This window comes from Amblyomma maculatum, chromosome 8, assembly GCF_055883805.1.
Source record: "Amblyomma maculatum isolate TAMU_Amacu chromosome 8, ASM5588380v1, whole genome shotgun sequence".
In the NCBI taxonomy this organism is placed as follows: Eukaryota; Metazoa; Arthropoda; class Arachnida; order Ixodida; family Ixodidae; genus Amblyomma; species Amblyomma maculatum.
Genome location: NC_139351.1, coordinates 86,115,825 through 86,139,498, shown reverse-complemented (window position 1 = coordinate 86,139,498; position 23,674 = coordinate 86,115,825). Strand labels below are relative to the sequence as shown.

Here is a 23,674-nt window from a genome sequence, read left to right as displayed (position 1 = left end):
CATCGCCGATCATAAACGGACACACTGATGTCCGTCCGGACATCGGCGCACTCAGCATTCTAGTAGGACGTAATCCGTAATCACAGCATCTCACGGTAAGCACAAACCACACCTCCAGTTGTACAACAAACACGAATGACGCGATGCTTGGGCTAGAGACACGCCGGCGGTGCCCAGCTTTTTCAGCGCCGCTTGTACTACGTAGAACTTGCAGCACCAAACCTCAATGCGAGCAGAAAGCGATGCGTTACGTGACGCATCTCATCACAGATGGAAGTGAGGAAACTTTGAAGAATCAAAACTACATAATTACATAACGACCGTCGTAGACGTTAATCCACATAACAACGAGGACCAAATGAGCGGGCGTGCGGGCCGCGGGCTGGCCATCAACACCGCGATTACATGCGCTTGCGCTCTGGTCGTGCTTGCCACCCTGCCGCGGTCCAACTCACATCATGCCATCACGTAGTATATCACCCATTCTAGGCACTATTCTTGCCACTGTACTATTCTTTGTAATTTCACATTTCACGCATGCAGTATGTAGTACATACTTCTTACACCTCGCACGTATACCTCATACCAACTTCGATTTGGCTACATATGGCTACCATGTTGTTGCTACAACCACATCTGAATCCGGCTTTCCCGACGGATCCCAAGGCCCATATCGGAGAAAAATGCGTTGGGTCCGTCGGAAGAACCCTACCGATCGGGTCCGTCCGCCGTACCTCTGAAAAATATTTCCCGGATCCGTCGGACGGATCCCGAAGAAAAACGCACCGGGTCCGTCGGACGTACCTTTAAGACCATTGATCGGGTCCGTCCGACGTACCTTTAGCCACAGCCATTATAAAAAGCTCGTTAATTTGAACTTCACGGGACCGGGAAAAATTTCGAATTATCCGATGTTCGAAATTATCGAATGGCCTCGAAAAAACTGACAAGAACCATTTGTATTACTGTAAATGTACCGTATTTAGTCGCGTAGCGAACTCGCTCGCATGATGAGCTCACCCAGCCCCGATTGCGACATTCCGTTTCCAGCCCAGATGAGAGCAGACACTAACCGGGAGGTGCGCTGCCCTGAGCTCAGGTCGGCCAGGGAGCGGATGACAACCTACAAAGAAATTACTACCCACTTCAAGAAAGAAAGACAAATCTTCCCAGAACCACATCGATCTCTAAGTAAAACACAACAAGTCACCTGGCGGCAGCTTCAAACAGACACTTTCTTTAATCCGTACATGTACTCCATATGGTTCCCAGAGCAGTTCAGCCCTGTCTGTTCTCTTTGTGGACATCAAAAGGCAGACACTCCACACATCCTATACTCATGTAATCAAGACAAGCCATCACAGAGTCTGCAGCTCTCTACCCAGTCTCAGTGGGAGGCCGCGTTGCTCAGCTCCGACCCGGAGGTTCAACTCCGAGTCACGGAGTGGGCCGAAGAGGTCGCCGAACGACATCGTCGGTCGGCCACCTGGCGTCCGGCCTAGAAGAGGAGCCCACCGCGGGGACGGGAACGTCAACCCACCCCGCGCTTACGACCTCTTCTTTAAATAAAGTTTACCTCCTCCTCAGCCGATCAAGGTGCGTGCATCCCAAATCGAAACGCAGAGCCACGTTTTCCTGACTCGCAGCGGCGTCAGCGGCATCACTCAGTCCTTGCGATCTCTCCTCGTCACACCACACTAATGCCGAAAACCACGGACGCATGTCGGTTGAAAACTGTTGAAAGGTACCGACCGATATTCTTATTCGACGTGGATTATAAGATGTTTTCGAACGTTCTTTCTTTCCATCTGCAGCTTGCGGCATTAGTCTCTTCGCCACGCAACATTCCTATGAGCACACGCACTGCCTCCCGCAACCTCCCGTTAACTTAATTGCTCTCTTCATTTCTCCGATCACTAAGCTTCCTTCGTGACAGTCAAGAGCTGTTAGTGGAGTGTTTCTGGAAGGAATATGTGTGAAAAATAAAAGAGTTGTCTGTAATTGTACATATATGTCTTGCTCCAAATCTTTGCCTCAATCTATCGAAAAAGGTGAATCAGCTAGCTAATGAGCTGCACTCAAATTTCACATTACGAAGTAACGTAATCGTCGGCTAGTTTTATTGTTTGTTTTTCGATTAAACTACACTTTACGCAAACTCTGATCACTTTCACCGGTTTACTGGGCTCATTCAAAACACGTCCAGTACCGCGCGTTTCATGGCTTCCTCATGTCGAAACATGCCCACTTCGTTGCACAATTCTTTTATTTGCACAATTTTTTTTATCGGAAACGGGCGTCCTCTTCCCCGCCCCTGGCACGCGTCCCGGGGAAGACGGGGAGTTGTGCGCCCGCGGATTAGAGGCTTCCACCACTTCCCACTTCCAGTTTTAACGCGGTAGCGTTAAGGAGCTCGTGTCGCAGAAAAGCCGGTGTCGTCGGCGGCGTTGGCCGTGAGCGATAAATCCCGGCATGCACTTCATAAATAAAAAGCAACTTCCAAGATGGGCTGGGTGGGAATCGAACCAGGGTCTCCGGAGTGTGAGACGGAGACGCTACCACTCAGCCACGAGTTTTTTTTTTTTTCTTTATTTCCTGGCTTTGGTTCATACCATTTCACAAGAACACAACACGAATAACACAAAACAAAGTACATATTGGAAGGTCATCATCAGCCAATGTCAGGCTGGCTTCGTCTCAGTACATTAAAACTCCCGCAACGACAGCAAAGGCTCTACCCTTGAGAGCCATTCGGGAGGTTCAGCAGCCACTTTCTGTATGGCAATAAACCAATTCACACTTTCTCGAAAGTATATTCTAGCGGGTCGAGCGTCCCTGTCGCAGTGATAGCCCGCCATTCTGGAGCGCCATATAGAGTGGAGGCCCATGAGCATGATTAAATCATACGGAACGCCATCTTCATTATCAATGCTTAAATACCGGATGCCGTGGGAGTCTAGTGGAAATTCTTTCTTTATCGTACGTTGCAAAACATCCCAGAAATAAACCCCTTCCCAACAATGCAAAAAAACATGGTCTATTGTTTCCGGCTGCTTGCAGATTAAACACGAGTTCGATGCTTGAAAGCGGTACAAAAGCGCTTCTAGTAAATGCGGTGTTGCCTTAGAAACGTGCCGTAGAACGTTATACTGCGGTGTATATCGGTAATTATGAACATGTTACTTACAGAAGTCGCAGTTACACGAGTAGCGAAGTAGTACGTTTCCGCTACATTTCTTCTGTGCTCTGCGCACATGCAGATCCATCTTGCGGCAAACACGGAAGAACCCCTCCTCGCAATGTGCGGCGCTGCCCACTCGCCCCTGACGTTTCGCCGTGCACCCTCACGGGTTGTAGAATCAAGCATCTTTCCTTTCTTTAGATCACTATCTTCGCTCACCCGCTTCTCCCCTTCGGGCCGCGCGGGTACCGGTGCGAGGATGCCCCATTACCATAGCGTTTAATAAGTTTTCTCGACGAGGTGCAATAACGCTACCACGTTCCACTCTTGAAGGCGAAGCTTAAGCGTCCTCCAAATTTTTTGATGTCATGCTATGACATCACATCTTGACGTTCACATAACAACGCCCCTATTCTGTCTTCCTCATAGGTCAAGTGACCGGAAGGGAGGTATCAAGTGATCACGCCATTACTCCGGCTGGCTATTTTGACATCCGATAGACACACCCACAATAACATAATTATCCTAAAGGCGGGTATGCACATACGGGAGAGACGTAAATCATGTGAGTGCCTTTGTTCCATAATGACTTCGCCTTATGCAGTCACATGGATGGGACATTTAGGGCGTCTCCTTGTACAGCCTACTCGAATGTGGCTGGGACAGGTAGGTCACTGCCGCTTGCGGCGGGGGCTGGCCTGCCACTGAATTTTTGTCTGTTGTAGGCCGTCATTGCACCCGCCACCGATTCTTCGGTGGTGGTGGACGACGGCTGTTGCTGCGGCGCGCACCTTTCTCTCCTTTTTTTTTTCTTGTCTATTTTCTCTTCTGTCTGCACGAGGCAGCGGAGGTGGCTAAGCTACAGAGCCAGTAGCAGGCCCATGCATTTTCTTTTCTTTCTCCCTATAGCCACAACAGCGCTACTTCCCCATCAAATATGAAAAGTGGAGTTGAGTGTGAATACTGGTCTTGAATTGATTCAATTCATAAAAAAACGCAGGACTGCACTCCCAAGTGTATCCTCTGCAGCGGAACTCACTTCACAGGAACGCGGAAGTCAAAAGTGCCTTTCGAACGCTCCGGCAACAGCATTCCATCCTCGTCGCCAATTGTGTTGCGTGGTTCACGCGAAGGAGCAGACAAGTTTCCAGGGGCGAAGCGACGTTTATTGCCACATGTGCGTTTGTGCGTGGCTGGTCGAGATGAGCCCGCGAGCAGGTTGCGGCGCACGCCTTTTATTCGTTCTGGCACGCATGCGCATTAGCGACTGCGGCGAGCGATAAGCCGCTTCGAAAGTGGCCTACTGAGAATACTGTTGCTACATCCACTGCAGAACATGTGGACCAGACGAATATCTCAGGCGTCGCAGCGAGATGCGCACAACGAAACGCGTTTCCCGGCATTAATTTGCTCCCGAGCGCACCCACAATACATCACCTCTGCTCCAAATAGGCGCAGTGGCTGTCTAAACCACTGTCCTGCCCAGTACATCTCTTGGGGGATATAAGCAAGGTGCCATTCTTGCTCTGGGAGTACCGGACAAGCATAATCCATTGTTTTTTATACATTTAGTTATCCGATGCCAGTTGTCTGGATCTACAGTAAATAGCTCTTTCTCCTAGCTAGTAGGATGTATGACAACAAAAGCTTCAGATAACACACACACACACACATATATATATATATATATATATAAAAGTAGCCTTCATTGTCCACCACTTTTTCATCTTTTATTGTACAGCAAAAAGGAGAACCGACAGATGAGACATATATGGCACAAAACAAAAATGCTGTGTAGCAAAGCAGTTTACTACATGTGCATGAAAACTGAATGTCTTCATCTAGGTAAATGTGATTAAATGAATAATACTGCACTCATTGTTTTCACATTATTGCATACAACAAGTTTGCATGTCATTGTTTCTCGTTTCAGAGCTATTCTCCACGGCTTCAGAATGGCTGGAAACCAATTGCCGGCAGGCATGGCCTGCCTTCTATATGTTGTGTTTGAGGGCAGCAAATGTGCCAAAAATATTTTTTCTGTGGCCTAATTGGTTATGACCAGCCTGAGAGAAGAATATCATTTTGAATTCTCCTTGTGCCCTCCTGGCAGCTTTTGTGCAGGCATAAGATAACAATATTGACATAAGCACGCATTCATCTGCAAAGTAAACAAATGATGATACACTAAATTGAACAAGTAAAATTTCCTCTGAAAGAAAAATATATTTTGCACTGTTGGGCCAAGTCTAAATAAAGGTGCATGTTGAAGTAACAAATGATATAAAATATTAATGTAAAATATATTTTAAAACAAAACGAATACTTCTGTGCACTACTGTGCCACAAATAAGGAATTTCCATCGTAAAGAATAGCTTTACCGTGAGACACAGTACAGACCACTGATAAAAGTCACAGTAAAAGAAAATCTTTTCCCGCTGCTGAACAAGGCAATTAGGCTCTGGATGCAGTTTGGGTAGCCAAGACACAACATTGGTATGGGATTATAAGCAGATCAGTGAAAAAAATGAACAGCACAAACAATGAGAACAATGAGAAACCTTATTCCAAAGGCCAATGCATTAAGAAAAAAAAATGTCATGTGAAGTTAGCAAAATGAAATAAAAAACAGACAATGAATAATACCACATTATATTGTGCAATGCATTGAAGTGAATACTTCTAAAAGCATGTAAGCAAATGCACAACCCATGCTCAATCAGAGCAAAAGAATAAGTACAATTTATCACACAGACCACAAAGCACAAAGATAATCTGTTATACACATCAAGATGCTGCTAAAACCTCTACGTAATAACATTTCAGCACAACTAGCATGTGCACTCCATAAAACTACATAAGAATTAAGCAACTTACACCCATGAGAATGAAGACACTTGAACTGTTGATATCTTTCATTAGGTTTAATTTCAGGTAACAAGCTAATCATAAGGCCTCCAAAGTTCCAAAAAAAAGTTTTGAAATGCGACATTTTTTAAAACTTTTTCACTACTCCAACTTTAGAAAATGCATGTCAGAATAACATATAAGAGAATTTCTTCTCCATCATCTATGCGTACTGACAAAGCTACAGTGATAGTTCCAGAACTCGTTCATAATATTATAAAGCATAATACACTCAAAATACAAAAAACAATAGTGGCACTCCTCTTAATAAAATAGTGGCACTCTTGTTCAGAAATGGCAATCATTAATAAATATTACATATGTCATTGTTCAAAAGTATTTTGTCAAAAGATAGCTATATGACAAAAATGAATGCCATGATACAATTTAAAATTACAGAAGTTCAAGAGCTTAACAGGCTCATACATCTTGTGCAGAATACACTTGAAAGCAGCCTGTGCCAGTGTAATTTGATAACATGTAAGAAATTTAAGAAAGTTAGTGCATATTAAGGGAAGTCCACAAACTGATCACAATTTCTGGCACAGGTTAATAGTCACCCTAGTTTCAGGTACTCAGCATGGTGCTAACTGGTTCCAAAGAATAGGGTGCCTTGTAAAATGTTGCTAATAATGTTCATGAAAAAGTGGTCTTGCCATTGTGTTTTTTCTTTTTATGCTTTTTTAAATTGTAAGCCTGTGAAAATACTTTTGAACACAAATCACACTGAAATGGCCTTTCACCCTTGTGGGACCGTATATGCCTCATTAAAACACAACGCTCTGTAAACGCCATGGGGCACAGCTGACACTGATGCTTTTTGTCACCTGTATGTGTGCGTATGTGACGCAGCAAATTACTGCTTTGTTCAAAATTCCTTCCACAGTAGTCACAATGAAATGGGCGCTCGCCCGTGTGGATGTGAAAGTGCCTTGTTAGGAAACTTTTGAAGTTGAAGCACTTGCTACAAATGCTGCATTTGTGCAGTGTCTTGCCACTGAGTTTTCCCAGGTGCGAGCTGGCTGGAGAAGACACCAAGTAGCCACTTGTTGGGCACTTTTCATCCAGGTACTCTTGTCCGCAAAGAGTGTTGCGCTTGGAGCCTATGGTAGCTGGGCCTGCATTTAAAAGGCAGAATATTTTAAGAGCAGAGGACCAGCACTAAGCAGCTCACATGGCATTTAGTAGAAAACTATGCATGCCAAAGACTTTGTCATAAACAGCTGTGACAACTAACCCGGAGAAAAACTTTTTTAAATCAAACCGCACAAAACAAAAAAGGATGGAGCTGAATCTGACATACTCTTTGTGCTGTTTGCCTGATTTTGCTGCAACAAAGCTAAATTGAATAGATAATTTCAGCCTGAACCAAATTATCTTAATTATGAACTGTGCATGCAGTTGAATGCAGTTGAATGCCTGCCACTGATGCCCAAGCAATGAAAACATCAGTTCAAAATTTATATCTACCTGAATTATATTTATAACTCATGGCTCAAGAAACATTGAACTCTGGGAGATTCATAAGGAAAAACAAAAAGCATAGTTAAAGCAAAACCTAGATAATTTTTACACCCATGAGGGCAACAAAACAGTGAAGCACACAGGCAGAAAATAAAGAGGAAAACTCAATATACTACCACCACCAGCTGTGAATGCCAAATAATCATATACATTTATGCTATTTTGCCAAAAGGTTTTTCCTTTCAATACATTTATCCCTTCTTCACCTGCTGCATTGCTGGTAGATTGATTTATATCCAATTTAATATTTCCAATTGCTTCAAGTCTGCAAATGTACATGTTCGAATATTGTATATTTTATGCTCTGCACCATTCTATATTCAGTGCTCTGTGCATAATGGTTCAGTTTTTAAGATTTGGTTTATGGGGTTTAATGTCCCAAAGCAATTCAGGCTGGGACACGGAGTAGTGGAGGGCTCTGGGAATTTCGACCACCTGAAGTTCTTCGATGTGCACTATCGCAGAGCACATGGGTACATAGCGTTTCACCTCAATAGAAAAGTGGCCACAGTGGTAGGGATTCAATCTCTCATTGTTGGACACAGTAGGCAAACGCCCTAACCATTGCGCCACCCGAGAGGACTTCTGAGCTTGAAAAGAGGCAATACTATATATAAAATTTCCAAAAAAGTTTAAAACCCACATATCTCTGACACCAATTCAGTGCAGTGCCTCAAAGTGCAAATTGTTCTGGGTGGGTCAGCTTTCTGGACTGTGCCACCCTGAGAGGAGCCCTAGAGGAGCCCTAGAGCATCCTCCTTTAGCCATGCTTAAGCGTGACAATGTGCGAAGAACATAAGCCAGGCTTGTGGCACGTGATCCCATGGCTGAAGATTGTGGTTTTTCTTGGTTACACATGGTAGACATGCTTTTTTCTTTGTGCCCAAGCAATACACCTGCAACATTTTCAAGCTTGCTGAAAACCCAATGCCTTGATCTGTGCACAAGGGATTGGCTCCATGACAGAGATTGCCAAAGTCTATGAAGGCTTACAAGGAACGATTTAGAGATAGTTATGCTTAGCCGTGGAGCTGTATAAAAACGTTGGAAAGTAGTTTCTTTCAAAGCTGCATGTTTGAAAAAAAGCAAGACTTCAAGATCATCCAGACAAGGATGCATAGTCTCTAGCTCCGATGAATCCATAATATCTTCTAATGTGGAAACTTTTTTGCTCACAAGCTGATGAAAAATAACCTAAAATAAAAGCTTTGAGAATTCTTCCAGAAAACTGTTTACAGCTGTAAACCCTCGAGCCAGAAACTCGAATGAAAAGCTCGCGGTACAAGGTTGATGCATAATGCAACAAATATTTTGAGAGAGCTATACAAGGCACATAATGAAAAGTCAGCCACTCCTGACCAACCAAAAAAAGCAGTTCTCAATGCACAGGCAAAAGTGTCATGAAACAGAACACAAAAGCACAGATTGATGAGGTCAGTGGAGTGCTGGTAGCCATTCTTAACACTGGTGGAATGCCTGCTCATTATTTTTGCGCTGGCCTAGCTCTTTTAAAATGTGGTGAAGCACCTGGAAAATCGATGGAACTATTCAGTCCAGATTCCAGCATTAAATAATAGTCCTCGAAAAGCTGGCCAATCTCAAAAATGATCTATTACAGTTTTTGCCAAAAGTTTAGAACCCAGGGGGCCTGCTTAAAAGCTTCTTAGTAACTTGTCTGCATTCATGGAGGTCCTCAATAATTGCTGGGGCTAGGACAAAAACCTTACCTTATGAGATTTCACACACTGGCAATGCATTTAGAGCCACACATTGTGGCACAGAATTAAACCTACTTTGACTGACTGTACATTATGCATTTCCTGAGAAAGGGCGTACCTGCAATGTTCAGGGCAGCTAGAAATGTATGATTAAGACATGTCTCCACTGCTTCTGCCATTAAAAATCAAGAATGGCGAGTAAATGCACACCGAGTGTGGCCTCCTGTCAACACTAGACAAACACGATGGGTCAAAACTCATTCGAGTATATAGGGCAGCAAACAAAGAAAAGGCAATGCAACTTTTCTTTGTACAGCAGTTACTACAAACTGTAAAAGCACAAATACAGTAAACAATTACAAATAATAAAGTTCTTTCACTACCCAGGATAATCACAAAGACTAGGCATATGGGCAATGCATCAATAGTAAAGGCCTATCAACTTTTATGCCATGCTTTCTTCTAGACAACTTCCAGTGAAGGCCTTAAATAATTAGTAACAAGAAATGATTTCCTGTGCAGTTTAAAAATGGCAATGAGTGCACTGGTGTTTCCATACATCATGTCACGATGTCACAACAAAAACTTTCACAGTAACCATCACTCAAGTCACAATGATCTGGCTTTGATATTGGGTTCAGTGTTTCACCTCAGGAGCAATAATGTTACCAGAGAAAGCTTTCACAACCCAAAAGAGAACCTAATACACCTAAGGCATGAGTAACAGTAGCAATCATTAACATATTATACTGCTTTTAAAACAAATATGCACATATTTTTTCTCACTTATAACAGCTGTAGTAATGGCTGCCATCACTTATGCAGTCTGAGTTTAATAATAAGATGTTCAGGAATGCTGCATGCTGCAGATGCTGCATGAATCTTATATAGAACTCAGGCAGTTAGGCAACCTTTTAAAGCATTCAATTTCTATTCCACTTTATGCATAAACATGGCTCTGAGATCAGTGAACATGTTTCACATGCTTGGAATATGAAATGACTCAATCAGTAAAGGTTGGCAGATGTAGGCTACTTCCCAAGGAACCTCACACCATGGCTTCCCAGCAATGGACTGCAAAAGAGCAAACTGTCAGTACAAAAAACCAGTATGACAAGCAGCAGTGCTAATTATGCCTCCTGTATCAGTATCTGTTTGCAAAGGACATTACATCTAACGACTTTTTTTCAATGAGGCAAAAAAATCAACACACAAAAACACTATAAATATGGTGTTCTATACTCGGATTTCTAATTTTCAAATGATAGTTTTCAAATGGTACTATTTTTTACATTAAAATACAAAGCTGCAAAAGGCATCATTCATAGCAGTTGCTATCTATATTTAAGTAATTCGGCTAGCCTTCTGGGCAAATATAACTCTGCACATATTTACGTCAGCTGCATAGGTCAGTGGCTTGAAAACTAGCACAAGACCTTCCTAGAGCAACTAACATATTTCCTATCCTATCCTATCCTTGAATTGGGCAAGTTGTACTCCTTGTCCACTCAACACTGCTCAATGCCTGAAACACAGAACATAGCAAAATTAGCCAATGCCTAAAAAATCAAAAGTGGAAAGACATTATGCATGTTTGTGCATGTGCTTTTGACACAAGTAGGTCATGTGCTGAACACACAGCTAGAAAATATGTGCAGAAGGTATGTTTAAATTCTACTGCATTTCTTACATTTCTTTGTCTAGGAACATAAGTAGTGATGTCTACAGCTGCAGTCTGCTAGGGTTATTTATATGGAAAGCAATCTGGTATGATCACTATGGAAAGATTTTTTTGCATTGAAATATGGTTTGAACCAATAAGCCTTGCAGTCAGCAGACTTTTTTGCACAAGGGTCTGAATATATGAGTAAGGAGTTTACACTCTCTGTAAGGGCAGCATAATAAAGCTTTTATAAAGCATTTCTTCCATTTCAACCTGTGTGTAGCAACATTATAGCTTCAATATTGCAACAGTAGCATGGCTCGTAGCCAAATTGGCAGGCAGCTGAGGTCAGGTTGCACCTTTAGGTCAATCAAAAAGGAAACTCCAAGTTCTTCAGAACATTAAATCTGCGATAAAAGCATTATGCACGAAACAGAAAGCTCACAATCCGCCGATGGGTGCAGCCATGGCACGAGCAGCGTGTCTAACCTACTATACGCTTGCTCATTTTGAAACCAGGTGGCACTGGGAGTCTGTTTCTTAGCACGCCCCCTGGGAAGCACAGGTTCCCTATATAAAGTGCCAGTCAAAAGCCTACTATGTTTAGTAGGGACACAAAGACCTGAATAAGGTTGATATTTGTAAATCCACTTGCCTCTGTCACTTGTGTCAGTGCCAACAAAGCAGCTGCATAGAACATATATGACTACTGCACCGTGGCAGTAGGTGATAAAAATGTAGACATCTAAACTCGAGATTTTGATTCCATCAGGAATCATGTTCATGTATCATAGAGAAAAATGTCACACTTGTGTGCATCAGGCTGTTACACTATACTTTTCCCATTTGAAATAATCCCCTGGTTGCTTGGATAAAGTTCTGCAGCAGCTTTGGTGCAATGTATTGGAAGACCACTAATAAGCAAAGCAGCAATGGGGGCTAGTTGGTTTACCATTTCAAGAATTTTTGCGCTACGATATACACAGATACACAAGAAAGCAGGAACCATGTACATAGAATATACACTTGTCTTGTGTACGTGGTTCCTGCTTTCTTGTGTATATCGTAGCGCAAAAATTCTTGAAATTGGAACTACCAATAAGCAGCACCCACCAAGTAGAATGCAGGCACGAAAGAGAAAAAGAACGTAGGACACAAACTCCAGTGCTGTAATGCGCATCTTTCAAGTGCTCAGTGCCTATATTCTAGCAACACTGAGAATATAAAGAGCAGCCAGATGGAATTCAACATCTTTTGGAAAAAGCAGCTCCTTAAAAGTACTGCCTATAAGGATATAAAGAGACGTGCTTGGCTAGCCGACAGGAATGGTTCTCCTTGGAAGACAATTCAGTGATATTTTTAAACTGCTGCCTGCTGATATGCCTCACAATAAACAAATGGCTCATGCTGCATATCTGAACAGATTAAAGACTGCTGCTCAGAATAGCGTATACCAGAATAGCGAATACCATCTGTTTTTGAGGCTGCTTTGTCTGACAGCACTTAGCTGAGCTAACGTGTTTTTAATGAAGTTTCAGAATAAGCAAAGTAGCTTGGCAAATGCAGATACAAGCAACAAAGTAAATCCTTATGTAGAGGTCTTGTACAATGCACATACTTCTTTTTTGCTTTAGAAGACCAGTACAAAGTTCAATTTATCCACATTGAAGCATTAAATTGTGTAGTTGAACTCTTTAGTCTGGGTCTCGAACTAAAACTACATTGTCACATTCTGGTAAAAGCACTGAAAAGCATTACAAAATTTAAAAAAAAATTAATTGCAGAAAAATAGATTATAGTAATGCACAATCATCTCCCCTGCATAGTAACCAGTAGCAGACTCCACTTTGACCACATGAATAGAGCTGGTAGCATATAAATAGCAGTGGACAAAGTGTCATGGCACTTGAGGTGAGGGCCCACCTTTACCTTTTAATGGATGATGAATGTGGGAGCTTTTGGTTACGTAATTTGACAATCCAGCTAAAGCTGTAAAACAGTCTAAGGCTTGAAAAGCCTACACAATGCTTGCTCAGGCTCTATTCTACATAAGCAAGCCTAACAAAGACGGCATTCGCTAATAAACCTTTATAGCAAAATGAATAGAAGCCAACCAAAAAGTAAAAACCAATGCTAAGGCATCAATATACAGGCAAAATTTCCATACAAGACGAGCATCTCTGCTGTTAACAATATCAGAGTGGTAAACACAAGAAGCATAAGACTGGAAAGTTTAATTCCTGGTGTAATGTTCACTTTCACTTAGTTGGAGTGGACAAGTCTATCATTGAAGTGCACCAAATTTCACTCTCCCATTCCTCTCATATACACATGCAAATGCATCCCAGCTACCAACATTGCACACAAAATTAACTGCAAAAAAAGGCGGCACTTATGGTATGAGTTGTTTAGGCTGGCACACACATTAAAATGCTGTAGTATGCAAGCTCCACCCAACTAATGTCTTGAATTTTGGCAATTAAGTTGTAAAATGTGGACATAATTTGAGCTAGTCATTTTAACTGGCACAACCAATTAACGAGACTGAACATCAAGAGCTCCAAACATTCCCTTCCTGTCCTAAAAGCCCTAAGGATGGTTCCCTTGGCAATTAGGCTAAACACCGATAATATTACTGTAGAAAACCTGACAAGCAAAAATTTCTACATCAGCTGCAGGCAAAACATTGCTCTGAAGCCTTTTTACAACTGACTGCTTACTAAACATGTGTTCATTTACACACACAAGAAAAGAAAAACCCATGTCATCTGCCGAATGTTATTTTCAGTTATCACTTTCTGTTAATCTTTCCCATGTCATTGGCATTTTTTGAAAGTACTGAATTTCCATGACTATAAAGTCATTTTATGTGAAAATCAAACTGTGCCCACACACTGTCATCCTCCACGTTTTACTGTCACTTCAGGGGCAATATAAGAGCAATAGAATGTAGAGCAGCAAATGTACGCACAAAGTGCCACATCTCTGCTACTTGACATCCCTGCTTAATACTGCACAGTGCTGAGAACATCATCATTCTACAACTGCACCTACTTAGCAGCTCGTACTATCTCCCATTGACCTGAATAGCTAGGTTGACTATACTTCTGATCCTATATGCGATGCACTTTGCCCATGACCCTTAAGCCTTTGGAACACTGGTTTCTTCCTCAAAAGTGGTTAGGAGAGCTGGTTATCAGCTTTCAAATCTGTCTCAGAGTGGGTCGCAATGTTATCATTCTGTGGGAAATACATTGCCAGAGCCAGGTTCTTACTACAAACACTGCTTCATTAAACATTTGCTAAAAGAAAAAATGAAGTCTACTGATTGCAAAATGGAATCACTACTCACTTTACCATGTCAGATTTTACTACTGTAGTTATGCTGTACTACCGTAAGTACAGTGATGCAAACCTGGGACAGAGAGCCTTGTAAAATGAAACTCAGTACTACTCCCACCTTTCATTCCTCAGCTTTTGACATACGTTCCTCATACTACATTAATTCTGCCAAGGCAACATACTTCCAGCAGCTCTTGGGGCAATCGCCTTCAAGTTACTGTTTAGCAATACTATTACTGCTACCATACCACAACTACGACATTGCCTCCACCACAACCAAGACATGATATTCAGCAGCAGGCATTTCTCTGCTGTTGCTGTAAAGAAAAAGTTATTCACGGGCCTGAACGGATGATTTAGCACCCAGGAAGAAAAGTCATGGGGTGAGGGGCATACCTTGAGGGAGGGGGGTTGGCGTTAGAACAATTATTCTAAAATTTTTGATGCACTGCATCCCTCCTACCTTTTGACCTTTTTTTCACTCATTTTCTCGACCAACAGCATATAGCACACCCAAAATTTTTTTGGCTATGCCAATACATGGTACATAATTGAAAGAAGGATGAAGGAAGTTCTGGGTTTCCCTTTGGTGGTTTCTTGGCAGAATATCTGGACCCTGTGCTATGGTAGAATGACAGGAAGACAGCTACACAGCACGAAAGAACTGAACAAGGGTTGAGAGGGTGCCCGAGTTCACAGGTCGCCGTTCTGACATAGGGACTTGCCTTTGTCAGAGCAATGCAATCATCACTGGCAGAGTTTATAGATGCTTTTGCTTCCAACGTAAGCAAAGGAGGAGTGGGGAGGAGCAGGGCAAAGAGTGAAAGAATGATTCCTTGGGTATGAATAGCTATGAACCTAGCACTGGTGGTCCAGTCACCTGAAAAGAAAGTAGAGGCAGCAGTAACAGGGAAATGTACAATGTCAGATAGGTGATGAGTCACATCCGAAGCAGGTTTGGTACTGGCAGGTTTCTTGGAAGGAGACGGGCATTGCAAAGAAACCCGATAATAATACAGCTGCAGTGGAATACTTCTCAAGAGCTTTTCAGAAACGGCTAAATGCTGGCACAGGCTAAGAAATTTTACGCAAAAAAGGCAGGAAGGAAAACAAAAAAATAAAAGCAATCAGTGCAAGCGTTACCTGCCATGTGGGAAATTATCATACAAAAAGGGGGGAACCAAATTGCGGCTGAAAAAACCACACTTGCGTGGAAACCAAATAATGGCACAGATATGTGCTGTGCAATGAATGAAAACAAATGCATCACAGGTGGTATTCTTGGTAACCAACCAGCACATTTGTTGCCACCGTCATTGCAAAGTTCTTGCCTACAAGGTTTATCGAGAGCACAATAAGCAGCACCTCTTCACTTTTAACTGATCACCCACTGTCCACAGTGTCCCCACAATTGAGTGAACATACACTATACAGCACATCCTTGTGCATTCTGAAGGGAGTCAATTTCAAAGCTTAGAATGGCAATATGGGATTATTTCCTCAGCCTGGTGGCAAATGGGCAATGTGAACATGCACAAAACCTAACATGAACAATTTCCCAGCAAGAAAGCCATATGTGCACTTAAATTTTTGGTCACACAACTTTAAACTAAAATCTGCTTGCTGATATGTTAGTGTTTATTGGCTCGAACCAAGCAGAATTTGGTGAGTTATAAGGACAAGGCTTTGTGCTTAGAAGCTGTGAAACTAAACAGACAAAAAGTGGTTGGAGCATTCCCTTTGTGATTGAGGTTCAAGCAAAGGTACTATACGCTTGACACCAAAAGTGAATGGCACACATTACACTAACTTGCTCACTGCGCACATAAAATTACATGACTGCAGCACAGAAAACTTGAACCAATCAAATTTTCAGCAGCCATACATCGCAATAGACACAACATTGAAAGGTGCACTACTTGTTTGCATGTGTAAGGGTTCATTTAGGTTTTCAAACGATCAGCTGCTCAGAACTTACCCACATTTTCCTCAGACAGCTTTGCCATCATAGCTAGGCCTAGTTCATAATACAACACAGCAAAAACCAAGGGACCAGAGAAAGGTAAGAAAGAACATACACACACTTGCAACTGAAGGTTTTATTCACTACAACCTCTGTACTTGAAAGGCCGCACAAAGGCATGAATGTGGTAAAACAGACTACAAAAGCACAACTCCAAAGGTCACACAGATATGCAAGCAACCCTCAAGCATTTTCAAGATAACCAATCTCCCTAACTTGTTTGTCGATACACTTTTGCATGAAAAGTTACCAAACTTCCAGGCTTCATTAACAATGTGAACAAAACTATTGCACTGAATATACATAAATTTAAAAAAGGCTAGCACCCCTTTTAGTTTTCCCTTGTCAAGGGAGGCAAGCTGTGAAATGGCTTGCTGTACAAGCAGTTGTGAAAGTATAAAAAAAAAGAAGTAAAATGTCAATAAAGCACACGCGTCAATTTAAAATAATGGAAGCTTGAGACCTCAATAAGCTCACACATCTGACGATCTCATGAACAAAAAAATAAAAGCAGTCTGTGTTAATATAACCTGGCAGCATCTACAGTCAAATCTCGATATAATGAATCCCATGGGACCGCAAACAACCATTCGTTATTTTGAAATATCGTTGTAATAAAAAATCTGCGATTATAAGCCAGTGGTCAAACGTAGGTATGAAAATGACATACTTTGGCAGTAGGCACATGTATAGAAAAGCAAAAACTCAAATGAAAAGGTTGCACAACTCAAAAGCTGATTTATCTGAAGAAATCAATTATTTCCTGCCGCGTGCAGCAAACACGACCGCTCACTACATTACACCACTACAGCACATACACCTTCCACTTTGCGCAACACCTCATCAGGTGTGTGATTGCACTGAGCGATGAAAGTATGGACTTTGTCCGTGCGTAAAAAAAAACATCACAGTTGGACATGACCTGATCTTCAGGGTTTGAAAATCTTGTCTCGGTCTTTCAAAATGACCGCAGCAGTCAATGGGGCAATGCTAGGCAAGAAGGTTATATTAAAACTTCTGGAGTGGAGGGGGCGCTGTAAAAGTGAAGCCAGCATGGAAGAAGAAGCCAGCGTGCGGCGCCATCTTAGCAGGGGCAGAAAACAGCCGGAACGTGTAGCGCGCGGCGTGCTGCATAGCGAGTGCGTGGAGTTTTCTTACAGTTCTGCCAGTGCACCCTTTTTTTCTGTGGACTGCAACTGCCTGCATCAGTCATGGTGGGGTCCTGCGTCGCATATGGCTGTACGAATCGTGTCAAGGTGCGGGGGATAACGTTTCACTTGTAAGTTTAACATCCGTGCACTACGGTCCGTCGCTCGCGACACCGTACTGCAACGGACGATAGCATCTGTGCAGTGCAGATTAGATAGCTCTCATTAAGCTCTTTAATTTGCTATTTTGGAGCATGTTCTGAACCATTTTATCATGCTTTCACACAGGCTTCCTAAGGACTCTGATTTGCGTGTTGCATGGCAGCGTGCGGTACGGCGGGATGGCTGGGTACCCAAGGACGGCGACCGCATTTTTTCAGCGCACTTTGAGGCTGATTCTTTGACAAGACCGGGCAGACAACCAGACTGCGGCCTGGTAGCATTCCTAGCATCTTACCACCATTCCCACGACATCTCCAAAAGCCTGTTAGTACAACTGCATGCGGCCACATGTAGCGCATTGCAGACGATCACTGGAAGCGCCTCGCTTTAAAGTTACTTTAAAAGCGTGTTGGTGCAGAACCAGCGCGATTTTGATGCTGCTATGTCTGGCAATACATGGTTTATTTATCAGTACAGTTCAAAGACAGTCACGACAAAAAAAAAAAAAGAGCACTACAGCTTCTCTAAGCCCATTTTTTTTTCTCTCCTATTTTCTCAGATTTACTTTATATTAGTGATTTCTATATTTCCGTCGCTATAGCTTTGCGACTCTTAATGTAAATCATGTTTAAAAGCCAGCAGCTTTTACTAACTGCTTCGCTTTCTTTTTTTTACACTGAAAGAGAAAACGTGACCACCCCAAGTGCCGAACTGTGCCTGAAGCAAGGACGGAGATCAGCGAGGCACCCGCAGAGGAGCCTGCAGATGAAGTGGAGGAAGTTGATCTTCCAGCTCAAGTGATGTCACCAAGCAAGGCTTGGTATCGACAAAAAGTCAAAAGAAGCAGAACACCTGAGTCAGCTGAGAAAATAAGGTGAAGACTTTGCACCAGACAAAACGAAGACTAGCGATACGGTTTAGTACTCCCCGCTCAGAGAAAAAAAGCTATTGTCAGAAAGTGGTCTTGAGGTTTTTGAAAGCTCCTTTTCTCCCAACATACAGCAACTACTTGGCAGATCCATCGAGAAGCCAAGCAAGAAATATCCTCCAGAACTACGTGCTTTTGCACTGACTCTACACTTTTAATCTCCGGCTGCATATGAATGTGTAAGAGCTAAGTTCAACAATGCTTCACCTGCTCAGCGCACGCTACGGGAGTGGTATAAGGCAGTGAATGGTGAACCCGGCTTTATAGCCGAAGCATTCTTGTTGTTGAAAAATGTGATGAAAGGTCGGGGCGAACCATTGTTTTCAACACTAATGGTGGACGACATGTCCATAAAGAAGCACGTCCAGTTAATCGGCAACAAGGTAGTTGGCTACGTTGACCTCGGAATGGAAATGACTGATGACAGCCTCCGGGAAGCAACCAATGCTGGCGTGTTTATGCTTGTGGCTTCGAACATGAGACTGAAAGTCCCTCTGGGCTACTTTCTCATCGAGTCCCTTTCTGGAACTGAAAGGGCAGCCTTAGTGAAAGAGTGCATATCAAGAGTTGCATCAGCAGGGGTAGAAGTTGTTTCACTTACATTTGATGGAGTGGCTTCAAACTTCACTATGGCAAAGTGCCTCGGTGCGGACCTTTCATACCATTCAAGCACCTTCAGCAAGAGCTTCCAGCACCCGACTGAGCCTTCCAAGAAAGTTTTTGTGATGCTTGAAGCATGTCATATAATCAAACTGATACGCAACTGTCTGGGATCTGTGAGTCACTTAAATGATCTTGAAGGCTGTCATGTCGAATGGTGCTATATTGAAGCTTTGGAAGCCTTGCAGCTATAAGAGGGGCTCCATTTAGGAAACAAGCTCTCAAAAGTTCATCTTTGCTGGGAAAAACAGAAGATGAAAGCACAGCTTGCTGTACAAACACTGTTTGTCAGTTGCAGACGCACTTGACTTCTGCGAGTTTACATTGAAACCGCCGCAATTCCGAGGTGCACATGCCACTGCAAAGTTCATACGCATCTTGACCGTCTCTTTGACCTACTTAACTCGAGAAATCCCCTGGCACGCTCATTTAAGGCTGCCATGTGCAAAGAGAATGCATCATCTAGCAAGGCATTTCTCAAGGAGTCCAAACACTACATCAAGAACCTGAAAGATGCAAATGGACGACTTCCGACTGATGGAGAGAAGAAAACTGGGTTTGTTGGTCAGCTGAATTGTATGCACAGTGCTGCAGCTTTGGTTGAAGGACTTGTTATGGCAGGCAAGATAAAATACCTCCTGACCAACAAGATGTCCCAGGACCACCTAGAGACATTTTTTGGTTGTGTACGGGGAAGGGGCGGATTCAACAACCCTACTGCCAGCCAATTTAAAGCTGCATACAAGCGGCTTCTTGTTCAGACAGAAGTGAAGTCCTCTGAGGCTGGGAATTGCTCACAAGATGTTACTGTTTTAGTCTGTCCACTGCCATGGCTGAATCTCCTGTGGCAGTAACGTTGCAAAGGTCTGCCGTTCTGGAGCCTTTAGACGATGAACATGATTATACCCACAGTGCAGACTTCCCAAAGTCTCTTTCAGTAGTCACAAACTCTGTTGTTTCCTATATTGCAGGGTTTGTGGCTGCCAGGGTTGCTGCTACAATACCTTGTGAGGAATGTGTAGCAGCACTGCATACTAATGAGCTCACCAGCCTCATTCGTGCAAAGAGCCGTGGTGGGCTTGTAGCATCCTGCAAGGATGTCCTGCAAATCTATGAGGCAGCTGAAAAGGGCCTCCGAGTACTGCAAGTCTAATGTAGAGACTTGAGAATGTTACATTCACAGTGTAAACACCTCGTAGTGGAAATTTTGACTAAAGTTATTGAGAGGGCTTGGTTCAAAGAAGTGGAGCCTCACCTGCTGGACTGCGACCCACTGGACAACCACACATACAAGTTGTCCAAGAAGATTGCTGTTCTCTATCTCAAGGTACGAATTCATCACATTTCCAAAGAAACCAACCGGGGAAACTGCAAAGAAACGGTGTGGACGCTTCTCTCCAGACTTTTATCTTCAAGGATCAGTGACTGCTTAACACACATATTGCTTAATGCTGTACAAATATTATGTCAAATTCAGTTAGCGGTACTGACATTATTGAAAGTCCTCTTTGGCTATCGCAATCTATGCTTCATTACATGTTGCTATTCTTGTTTGTCGCCCCACCATAATTTGCTGTCGAACCTTACTGAATAAATCCTGATAAAATGAACTTCAAGCGTGTTTTTGTTCATGTTTAAACAACTTTCCCACACCAAGCATACTCTGTTTCATTGTCACATTAAGCAGTGTGGATATTCACAAATTAATTTAGAAGGTTGTGCGGTGCCGGTAGTACTGGTGCTCTGGCCTTGTGACCCACATCTTAATCTAAACGAGAATGCCAATCTGCTGAGCCACTGCAGTTGATTTTGTTTTTTTGCTGCGTTTTAAGTATTTGCGCACTCTATCATGCATTGAAATATTTTAAATGCGTGTGTCAGCTTTACCACTAAAGATGAGAGTTTGATAATCAATATTTTGGTTCACCAGCAGTCACATCCTGTCACACTTAGAGCTGAACCGATCTTGCTAGCTGAAGAAGGTGGTGATTGACTGGTGACATCATTGCCTTTCAGGTCGCTTTACACGGAAATCAGAGCAAATATCTAGCTAAATTCAGTGCGCATCGAAGTAATATTTATGTCCAAAAATATTATCCACTTCACCTTGCTGACCAATAAAAAAACTCCACAAAATCAGTCATAACCTCCTCATACCCATTGCACTGCAGCCCATTTTTGCCCCTGGCAAGATGGCGGCTAGCCAATCCAGCCGGCTTCACCTGTTTATGCACGCATGCATAGGAGGCCTCCACTCCAGAAGTTTTAATATAACCTCCTTGATGCTAGGTGTATGCTAGGCCACCCGGCTACTGCGTAATAAATCACAGCTTCGTGGTGGCGCTAGGAGCTGGTACTAGATATGCAGATGGTGATAGCTGATACACACAGAAATGAGCTGCGGTGCTGTTAATTTTAGCCGAATTTGTAATACTGATGTTTGTAGATTATAGAAGAAAAATATGTACGCTATTCTGAAATATACGCTATTTTGAAATTCGTAATTCTGAAATAGTTTTACATTGAAAACAGGAAATCTGGTGGGTATTCTTAAAAATTCATTAATTTGAAATCTTAAAAATTCATTCATTTGAAATATTCGTTAATGTGGTGTTCATAGTAACGAGATTTCACTGTAGATGCCTTTTGAGACAGTCAGTAAACAAGAAAAATCATACAACCTGAACACACTTTTGGCACACATTACGCAGCAACAATTGTCCCGGCTACTTGCATGTGATGTTGATAGCCAGTTGTGAATACAGGATACCGACTGAAGCATGAGGGAAGAATTCTTCACAAAGAAGCGCATTTCTTATGTTGTATGAATTTGTGGCGTTCCAAACTACGCTTTTCTGCAAATGCCTTTTGGCACAAGTTACACTGAAATCGTTTTTCACCCTTGTGAGACAGCACATGTCTCATTAAATTCGAATGCGCTGCAAATGCCATAGGGCATAACTGGCACTGATGCGGTTTGTCACCTGTGTGTAAGCGTATGTGACGCACCAAGGCACTCTTGTTTGCAAAACTGCGACCACAGTAGTCACAACGATATGGACGCTCACCCGTGTGGGTGCGGATGTGTGCAATCAGGTTGAATTTCTTTGTGAAGCTCGTGCTGCAGTAGCTGCATTCATACAGCTTGCCTTTAGATTTGCCCTGGAGTGAGCTAGTATGTGAACTCTCTATACCCTGGCTTGCCAGTTGATTTTGGTTTGGTGAATCACGTCCAGGAAGTGCACCGTACTTGCAGCTTGTGGTAACTGCGCCTGCAACTGAAGTGCATAATATTTTCAAAAGCGAGAACCAGCACTGCAGACTAACTTAGCATTGAGCTGAAAAGACAATGCATGCCAAAGACAAGTTATGGCAACTAATGTAAAAGTTTCCTCATTTTTGTAAACAGTGCAAAAAAGAGACAAAAATGACAAGCTAGACTGGACTTTTTCAAGCTGTTTACAAGAGACATGAGCCAAGAAGCCAAACCAAGATTCGGTTGCAACAAAGTTAAATTCAATGGGTAATTGAAAGAACTGTGACATGAAGTAAATTATCTCTATACTGAACTCTGCATGTAGCTTACGATATGCCATAAGACTAACCCTGTAATGCCAATATTAAAAACATAGCTAAAAATTCTTTGTTTTTTTTTTAAGATTTTTTTAATTATGGCTCCGCAAATAGTTATATTGGAAGATCCATAAAAGCACAAATGACAGCTACGCAAATACCAAGCTATCCAAAATAACTTTTGAATTGCTAACAAAAATGTGAGCAAAGAAACATAACGTAAGCCCATAGCAAGTCAATACTCTATTAGCTGGGATTGGTGCAATACGAGGCAATATTTTCAGGTTTTGCAATAAAAGGACATCCTAATGCTTTTATTTCTTAGGGGCTAATACACAGATGGCTTGCAATCCAGCTCAGAGTTGATATTTGCATGAAAAGAATTACTTCAAGTATGCTAGATATTTTGGCGACGTGAACAAAATTAAAAACAAACTTTTATCCTCTGTATCACACTTCACACTCTGCACATTACAAGGTTGTGTAAACGTCATAATGAACAAAAACAGTACATATTAAAACTTAGTGAAAAGCTCTTGCCATGGTTCATGTGCTTGCATGATTATTGGCTTCATGAAAGAGGCATGTCAGGTCTATGGATGCTTAAAGGAGTAAAGACATTTTGTTTCTGTATTTTTGCTTTAACCGATCCACGATGGTCATAAACGGAGGAATTGCAACCCAAAAAAGCCATAGCACAGCTCAATTATTACATTATTAAGGCATTTATCAGGACCAGTTTTGGTTTCGGTCTCTCCGAGCACAATCGCACGATGTCAAAGATGCAATAGATAGGGTGGATGGAATATAGGAGCGTCCCCTTTGAAACAGGGTGGCAAAAGTT

The 23,674-nt window shown here is 42.5% G+C and overlaps 1 protein-coding gene across 1 annotated transcript in view; it reads right to left on the bottom strand.

Annotated features, from left to right (window-relative positions):
- Positions 1 to 16,296: 16,296 nt before the first annotated feature.
- Positions 16,297 to 23,674, bottom strand: part of LOC146181698 (uncharacterized) — a 74,774-nt gene continuing 67,396 nt past the window's right edge. Inside the window, exon 10 of the mRNA XM_084575833.1 lies at positions 16,297 to 22,535. Coding sequence (XP_084431959.1) covers positions 22,054 to 22,535 — 482 coding nt within the window. The 3' untranslated portion in view covers positions 16,297 to 22,053. The remainder of the gene's footprint in view (positions 22,536 to 23,674) is intronic.